Genomic DNA, 8,760 nt, shown 5'->3' with positions numbered 1-8,760 from the left:
TAATTTATTTCTGTAATATCGTCTCCATTGGTATCAGCATAACCATCGTGACACTAATTTGCTTGCAAATTGTTAAGTTTTAATACAGTTGGCCTGATTATTTGCAGAAATGCAGCAAGAACAGCGATTGATTATATAGCCTCTTTTAAATCTGCTCTGCTGGGACTTTTCATAAGAAATTTCAGATTGAACTTTTAAAGGCCGGGCCAAGGACTTTCCATCAAACTGCCTGCAAGTCCTGTGGACTATTCATTTAACCAAAGTGACCAAGATTTTGCAGGCAAATATAGAAAATTAAATAGTTGTGAGCAAAACCAATCAACGACCTGAAAAATACAGGAAATTATCTTGGCGAAACATAAAATCCTTGCTGTGGGTCCCCCCCAGCCCCCCCTCCCCAGCAGATTTAAGTAAAGAAAAAAATACTTTAATATAATCTCTTCTTGGGAGCAGACCAATAGCTCAAGAAAAGTCTGTCTTTCCAGTAGATGAAATCCAGTGAAGCAGCCCTTTTCCCGCGGGAAATGTGAATCTGGGAGTCCGTTTCCTTGGCCGGGGTGCACGACGGGGCCGGGGGACCTTCCCAGCAAGGCCGTGCGGGGTCCCTGTGGCAGTGTCCCCTGCAGGGCGCACGGTCTCCGGGCTGGAGCTCCCGAGGTGGACGGTCACTCTCTTCGTCCAGAGCAATGATCATAAAATGGAAAAGGCTGAGAATTTTACAAAATCAAGATTAAATTTCCCCTTAAGACGTACTTGTCAGAATCTCTCGGAAATTGTAACGCAACATCAGAATGTTCATTAATCACTGCGTGGGCACCAGTGAAAATGAATAGAAATGACAACAACACAGAACTCTAGTGTGACTTCTCATACACGGAAACAGACAAAATGCCTGCGGTCTGAACGACGTAACGGGCTTGTTGCCATGGCTCAAGGCTGCGGAATATTCCCTGGTGCTGTTATGTGCTTATCCGCAAGGTCAGCTGCAGTGACTTCTCCAGGGAAATATTTGCAATGAGCTCCCGTGTGTTCTACAACCGCTGGTTGTATTCTACTCACTCACACGGCATTTGTTAGCTAAGACTACGACATGTTTAGTTCCAGATCCAGATTTTTGCCATGTCCAGTCAGCAGCCTTGAGTACAAATGCACCTTGGTGAACTTCCGTACAGTTATGGCAACTCTTAGTACTGGCAAGACTGAGTTAATCTCATTTCCGATTGTTGCTGTCAAATGTCCCTCCAGCCGTCACTCGGATCATTTTTGTCAGGAAATCTGCTAACTGGTTATTGTTGTTTAATGTGAAAAAATTGACTTCTGCATTAACGGGTTAGCCAGGAAACTTGCTACCTGAATTTACTGTTTGTACAACACCCCAGACCTTGCGATGCGCATGGCACCCGGGCCCCTTAGTTCACAGGGTTTGGACAAATGGGGACATTCTACATCTATCAATCCTCATTTACCCAGCAGCCGAAACATTTCCACAAAGAGACATTTCTCCTACTTATTTCCCACCGCCAAGGTCTAGCGCGGAAAGGCGTGATCTCGCGTTCTCGCTCGAGCTTTGACAGACCCTTGGTCTTCATTGCTTCCTCGAAAACCGTCCTGGGAAGAGTCGCCTTTAAGGTGCCTCTCACCAAACCCATTAGCAAGTCCGCGCAGCTGCGGGCACCCCCGGGGGTCCTCGATCCCGCCCTTTACCCCCCTCCTCCGAGACGCCGCGTCGTCCCCACGTGCGTCAGGCGGCTGCCTTACCGTCAGAGGCGCGTGTGCTGTCTCTCCTTAGCCCAGTCCTGGATTTCCGCCTTCGCAAAGATCAGGTAGAGAATTAGGCTCGTCACGTTGATGGCTGCCATCAGGAAGAAGATTTTGAACCAGGAGGATTCCGGGTCCTGAGGGATGAGAGCACCGAGCGGTCACAGGCGATCGATCGGACCCGCCTCTGGGCTTGTAACGTTCCGCATCTAACATCGCCACAGGCTCGGCGCCGGGGACCCAGCACACGTGGGGAGAAACGCGGAGGGAGCAAAAAAAGGCAAAATTTCACCCTGCGGAGAGAAGCTCCGTTTGTCTCTCTATGTTTCGCTCTACGTCGACGCGGCCACGAGTTTTCCTCCGTGGAGATGATGCTGTGATGTGCATCACGCTCCGGCCAGGAACACGCTTGGCTTTTCACGCAGAAATGAACGATGCGGTCATTCGACGCGTGACGCCGCTGAGCTGGCTCCGGGCTCCCCCCGCCGCGCCCGGGGGCCTCTCTCCCTTCAGTTCTCTGGTGCTTCAGAGAAGACGCTCTCTGTATTTTGCAGGCTTTGTCGTTGTCTTTATTTAGAGACTTGGCCCAAATTCCTTACTCTGACATTGACAGTGGCTCCCGATTAGCGAGACTGAGAAGCCTCACCTAATTCTCTTTTGAGCTATGTTTAATCCGAATTTTTAATTTCAGTGTAATATTTTTCATGGCCGGAAGTTAGCTTCGCTTCTTTGTCAAGTCGGATGTTTCTCATATGCTCAATCCTCTCGTTTACAGCTTCTTTAAACCTAGGCCTATACTTGCAAGCTCCCCGAGTCTGTGGTTTTCAATCCTCACTCAACGTGACACCGTAGACCTTCGAGCGTTTCGTGATTTTTGATACTCGTGAAGCCACATTCACTGACACTCGATGTGTCAGGAAACCCTACAGTGTGAGTTTAGGCTGAGTTTCTCCCGAAAAATGTTATTTGCGTCTACTGGGCATCTGAGGCCACTTAAAGCCCCGTTCCCGGCTCAGGGCGTCCGGAGCCAGCGGAGCTTGAATTGGGGGCTGAAACCCTCGTGGAGACTGGCCTCTGGCCTCGGACGCCCAGAACAGCGCTGCTCAGCGCCTCCTCCCCTGAGTCTGAGACAGGCGGGGGTCCCTGCTGGGCGCGGACACGGTCCCTCCTGGCCTTTGGAAGTCAGTGGAGGGGTCGGCTCTCCGGGCGGGGGGGGGGGGGGAGGTGCCACACTCTGGCCCCCGGGGTGCTCCCTCCCTCTAACCGGCGCAGAGGGGTCCTGCCTTTCCTGGGCGTGGACGCGGACCCCGAGCACGGACGCGGACCCCAGACACAGACGCTTCCCCTCTGGGAAGTCAAACTGCGTCTCGCAGCCCAAGTCAGGGCCGAGGGGCAGCTGGAGGGGCCACCTGCTCATGGCGTCTCTCAGCCCTCGCCGGTCATGCAGACAGACCGGCCTGTGCGTGCGCCACGGGGCGCTCGCGGTGGGAGTGCGTGTCCCCTGGCGGCTACAGGCTCGAACCAGCGTCTCCGAGCCGACTCTCCTTCCGTGGGGCGTCATGGCTCATCCCCCTCTCGTCCATTCTAAGGGAAGCCGCCGTTCGGCCAGGGTGGGTGAGGAACCCCCGTCTGGACGCTCCTTACCTGGTCAAGGATTATTCCAGTCACGGTGGTGGAGATTAGTCCTCCCGTCATTCCAATCAGAATGGTCATGCCTTTAAGGAAGCCGTAGTATCTGCACGAGAGAAGGACAATCCACAGGCGGAAAGTTGTTTTCAGTCCCAGACCCCACTGGACTTAAGACGACGTTTAAGAAAGAGGACTGTCGACTCCCGAACTTCCCGTTCCGACTTCTCAGATGCCATTAAAACATCAGAAAAGGTCTGCGGTGACAACAACGCCCTAGCCGCACTGCGGAGTCGACACGGCGGCTTCCGAGTCAACGACATTAAGCTACTGAGAACCGAGGTGACCTTGGGTGACCTAAATGCAGCCGAGAGGTTCAGAAGGAGATGCACGCTGGTGGCAGGGGCTGCCGGAGGCTGACAACAAAATTGAAGGACAGTTCGCCTGCTCCAGCCTTCCTGTCCCCAAGTGCTGGCCCCGGGGGTCACCTGCAACTCTCGGGCAAGGAAACCAGACGCCTGGCTCAGAAGGAACCGGGGCAGGCCGATCCCACGCCTGGGTGGGATGTGAGTTCCAAGGCAGGCGTCACGCGGAGAGCCACGGAGGAAGCGGGCCTGAGCCCACGAGCCAGAGAGAACAGGACGGCACCCTCGGGCAGCAGAGCTGGCGCCGGCCCAGAACCTGGTTCTGGGCGCAGCATCTCTGCCTTGCCGTCCACGAGGAAGGGCGCGCTGCGTGCTCGCCCCCCGGGCCTGTCCCAGCTCCTCTGCCTCACGTGGCGGGTGTGGGAGGGAGGTGTAGTCTGTGTCCAAGGCATGGGCCTCTCGTCCGAGAGCGGTCGCATCTGGGCCTAGGGCCCGGGCCTTGCGTTGTATGCAGTCGCCGGTAAAAATGTGAGTTGTCCCTGTGTGTGTGTGTGTGTGGGGGGGGAGGGCTGGAGGGCGTGTCCTCCCGCGTGGAGGACATTTACGGTCCTGAGTGGCCGCGGCGTGGACCGGGGCGGAGGCCGTCCGCCGTCCCCGGCGGCCGTGGCTCCGTTGTCACGTTAGCGATGGAGTCTCGGGGCCCACTTACGCCTTCGCGAGCCTTTCCCCCATAAAAGTGTTAAAAGTCGTGTTTTATGACTGTGGGTTTCTGCGAGGCAAGAGACTTTCCAATTTCATCTAAATTTTCAGGTTTTTTGGCATGAAGTCGTCCGTCACATTCTGTTACTTTCTTTATGATGTGCTAAGACATCACGATGCGCCCATTTTCGTTACCGATATTGATCATTTTTTCTCTATTTTTCTGGACCAATCTTCATTTTATAAATTGTATTACTTTTCAAAGAACCAACTCCTGACATTGTTGCTTTTACATATCATTTTTTGTCCTGATCTTTATAATTTCCTCTAGTTTCTTTGGGTTTAATTTGGCGCTTTTTTTTCTAGCTCCTTGAGGTAGAAACTTTGATGATTGATTTTTAGACTTGTCTTTCAACGTATATGTTTAAAGCCATACATTAAATAAATAAATAAATAAATGATTTGTTTAAATTAGTTTCGGATACACAGTACGTTGATTAGATATCTATGTGGTTCATAAAACGATCCCCCCATTTGCTCCCTCCCTCCCTGGCCCTCCACCTGCCATCATATCAATGCTGACTGCATTCCCTCTGCCATCTATATGGTCTTACGAACTATATAGCTGTCTAAGTATACAGTGTACTGTATACTTGATACCAATTTAAAAAAAACAAAGAATCCCAAGGGCCCTGACAGGTCCTCTGAGGTCACTTGGCCACCACAAGATGGAGCAGTTCCCTCGTCTGGGGCAACGGGCACCAGGCGGGAGCTTCGTGCGCTGCGCCCCGTCTGACGGGGGTGCTGTTGGGATGCTCGGGAATTTCTGGACGGCCGTGGGCTCTGAGACCGCTCGCCCTTACGCCGCAGCAGCCCGCGGCGGCACGGTGAAGCGCCCGTCGCCGCCGAAGGAGACTGGCGATTCTATTGATCTTATGCTTTGGACTTCGCAGGACCCGAATGAGATTCGGCGGCATGAACCATGGTTCCATCCCACGTGGAGGGAAATCAAGGGCACGCGCTCTGCCCAGCCCTCAAAAGTAATTCAGAGCAATCAAAGCCTGTTTCGCGGTCCGCCTTGCAGCCTGTCCAGGGGGACAACGGTCCTGGTCGGTGCGTCTCGGAGCATCTCTGGCCCCCGTGCTCCTCTGCTCCCTCCCCACCCCCCGCAGAGAGGTGGCAGCTCCGAGGGCTCCTGTCGCTCAGTCTCGTCTCCCAGACCGTGCGCCCCACCTTCCTCCTTCCAGACACTCTCTACTGGCCCCTCTGTCCTGCTCGAACAAGCCTAAGCCCTTGTCCAGTTCTCAGTTCTAGCAAAGACCGCTCTCGCCTCAGCGGACAGTGTAGCAACGCGTCCCCAGGGAGCTCCCTTGAATAGGCAAAGGGAGATGGGGACGATCTCGCTTACCGAAGTTTTGTCTCCACCCCATTAGTAGAAAAATAACTTCCGCAACATCAATCGACGTGGTTGAGCTATTACATGCATTCGCCCTAAAGACTGGGGATGAACTAGCTTCAGAGACCCAGCATTTCCCCAAATAGTCTCTGGCTCTACAGAATTACCTGGCTGACCTGGACGCTGAGCCCACTGGAACGACGCAACTCAGGCACGTCCTGGGCCGCCCAGGCCATTGCTGGCTCAGGCCGTGCCCACCTTGCTGACCAGGAGCTGGCAGTCGGCACCAGGGAGGGGGTGACGGCAGCCGGTCAGTCTGGGGGGCAGATGTGCCTGGGCGCGGACGCTGCCCCCGTGGCTAACTCAGTGCGCATCGCTGCCAGGACGGCCGTTCGTCCCCTCACCCGCACCGCGTGGACGATTTCGCATCTCCCTGGGGCGCAACGGGCACGCGGGAAGGGAGCCACTTACGATTTCTCCTGCTGATTTCTGCACACTGTCTCGACCCACCCGATTCTCAAAGTGCGTGCGGCTCGGTCGCTACTGTGCCTTCTACACCGACCGACCCTTCTGTGTCTTCGCACAGTTCCAAGCAGTCGGAACAGCCGCGGGCATTTTGAGGAGGGTCTCGGAGCCGAACAGCTTGGCGGGTGCGTGGCTCGCCGGAGCGGACCCGCTGGGCGAGATTCTTTGCGGAACCGTGACCGAGTGGGTCGCTCTTGGCTGACTTTGCCCGTCTAACCCGGGGCGCGGCCTTCCACAGCTCCGGAGAATTCTGTTCACATTGGATCTACGTCCTCCCCATCGAGGCCAATGCCAACAGCGCCCCCCGGAGTTGTGCAAGTGGCACGGCTGCTCCCTTGGTCACACTCATTGCTAAAAAAGGCACAATGTAGTAAAGAGAGCAAGGTTTTTTTTTTTGTTGTTTTTTGTTTGCCAAATGGATCCGGATTAAAAGCTTAGGTAAGATCTCAGACCTCAGCCTCCTCGGCTGACAGGTAAGTATCTGAAGCTCAGTTTCCTTAGCTATAAAACAAGCGTTGCTGGCTGACAGTCAGCGGGACGTAAATATGCAGTAAGCGAACGACTAACCCTCCACAGCGCCAGAACGTGTGGCCAGCTGGCCGCAGTGGACATCTTCAAACCCCCTGGAGAGCCTGGAGACGAGGGAGGATGAGGCTGTGGACGCCCTACCTGGGAGCGATATCCAGCGGATTTATTAGCATTCCAACGGTGCAGAAGCTTGTCGTCGCATTGGTGAGGACCAGGAAGACCACGACGCTCTGGATGCTGGAGCCCGCGGAGGCCAGGCACACGCTGAAGACGGCGGGCAGGAGGAGCCCTGCAGAGGGGCCCAGGCGGCCGGTCAGCTGCTTCCCGCGGGCAGGCGGCACAGCCCAGGGCTCGCCACCGTCCCGGCTCACTCACCCAGCGTGGTGAAGAGCTTCCGCACCGTGAGCATGCTGAGAATGTTCCTGGCCAGGAAGCAGTCCGCCATGGGCCCTGACAGGAAGCTGAGGATCCAGCCAAACAAATAGGGGAGGGCAGACAGCATCCCATTCTGGGGAGGGAAGGGACCGTGAGACCGCGGGCGCGCGGGGGGCCACCTGCCGCCGGAGCCTGACATTCCTGCCGTGGCCCTGGGTGCCCTTGGTGCACGGCCCCACGGGGCTGCTGGGCCCGGGCCGCCCAGAAGGAAGAGGAAGACGGTTCTGAGTCAGACACAGCTGTCACCTGTCCAGTTTTCTGTTTTCAGTACCGAGGGACCTGGCAGGGCTGGACGGTCAGAGTGAAGCCACACGGAGGACGGGAGGCCCTGGCCCGGGGGCCACACAGACCATAGTGACAGCGGCAGACGCTGCCACGTGCTCGCCTGGGCCAGCTCCTGCTAACCTTGCAGGGACCCACGGCCTCACGGGCGACGAAGCTGAGCGGGAGAGGGCTCAGGTGGCCTCACCCGGACGCCGGGCCGGGCCGGTGACTGGACTTCGCTGCGGACCCCATGGGACAAGCCCAGGCTCCATCTCTCAAGGAGTTTTTATCCTGGTCATTGTGACATCAAACAGCAGAAGGTTCCAGGCAACAGTGACTCTCCGAGTCGGTGGGCTGCGGGGGGTGGGTCCGCCCCAGGGCTCACTGCCACGCCCCAGAGGACGGTTGGGGCGAGTGGGGCGGGGAACAGGGCTTGGCCGGGTGACTTTCAGGAAAGGGCCCCAGTTCCCTGGGATGACGACAGTGCTGAGCCTCGAGGGACAGACGAGGGCGCTCGATCCCACAGCGAGAGCCAGGCGGGGAACTGTGGGGTGGGGGGTGCGTGCGTGTCGCTGGGGGCCGGGCCCGGACCCTGGCTCCGGGCACCGCGGTGGAGGCGAGGACGGGGGCGCCTCACCTCCTGCACTTCAGTGTGGAGGTTGGAGCTGATGAACATCGGCGAGTAGAAGATTATGATGCGCATCATCCAGAAGTAGGCGAAGGAGGTGAGGGAAATCACCCAGACCGGAAGGGACCGCAGCATGGCCCTGATGGGCAGCGTGTGACCGCTGGAGCTGACCTGGAAGGGAGCGCACCGGTCACCCACACGTGGGGCGCAGGTGGCCGCCGGGCGTGGGCTCCGGGGGATGCGCCTCACCTGGCCTGCGAGGGAGGCTGTGATGAAGTCCCGCTCGGCGACGCTGATGCACGGGTGAGCCTCGGGGTTGTCGTGGTACAGAGCGAACCAGACGAGGCTCAGGGCGCAGCCGCAGGCGCCTGTGGAGGGGGCCGTGTCAGCACCAGGCGCTTCTGCCCGTGCCGCGCCCCCGCCCCCCGCATCGGCGTGGTGGCCCGGCCGCCTCGCTGTCCTGGAGCACTGTGGCCGCTCCGTGCCCACGGCTGCTGCTCCTCGTGGAACGAGCTCACGGGGGTGGCGGCCAGCCC

At 57.1% G+C, this 8,760-nt stretch overlaps 2 protein-coding genes across 12 annotated transcripts in view; one reads left to right on the top strand and one right to left on the bottom strand.

Moving 5' to 3' along the window:
* The window catches only part of LOC105296327 (histone H2B type 1-A), a 101,351-nt gene that overhangs the window by 25,225 nt on the left and 67,366 nt on the right, over positions 1-8,760 (top strand). The window lies entirely within an intron of this gene.
* The window catches only part of SLC17A1 (solute carrier family 17 member 1), a 21,750-nt gene continuing 12,996 nt past the window's right edge, over positions 7-8,760 (bottom strand). For 9 of the 11 annotated variants that reach the window (XM_023534388.1, XM_023534389.1, XM_023534390.1 and 6 more), the window contains 7 exons: positions 8,474-8,592; positions 8,234-8,395; positions 7,273-7,405; positions 7,039-7,186; positions 3,403-3,493; positions 1,759-1,895; positions 7-707 (listed from right to left, as the gene is read on the bottom strand). In XM_023534388.1, the coding sequence (XP_023390156.1) occupies positions 1,761-1,895; positions 3,403-3,493; positions 7,039-7,186; positions 7,273-7,405; positions 8,234-8,395; positions 8,474-8,592 (788 nt within the window). In that variant the 3' untranslated portion in view covers positions 7-707; positions 1,759-1,760. The other 2 variants (XM_023534385.1, XM_023534386.1) reach the window with 2 other exon arrangements.

The sequence above is a fragment of the Pteropus vampyrus genome, unplaced genomic scaffold (genome assembly GCF_000151845.1).
Source record: "Pteropus vampyrus isolate Shadow unplaced genomic scaffold, Pvam_2.0 Scaffold124, whole genome shotgun sequence".
Classification (NCBI taxonomy): Eukaryota; Metazoa; Chordata; class Mammalia; order Chiroptera; family Pteropodidae; genus Pteropus; species Pteropus vampyrus.
The sequence above is the reverse complement of the archived record's forward strand: the minus strand, read 5'-3'. Positions and strand labels throughout refer to the sequence as shown.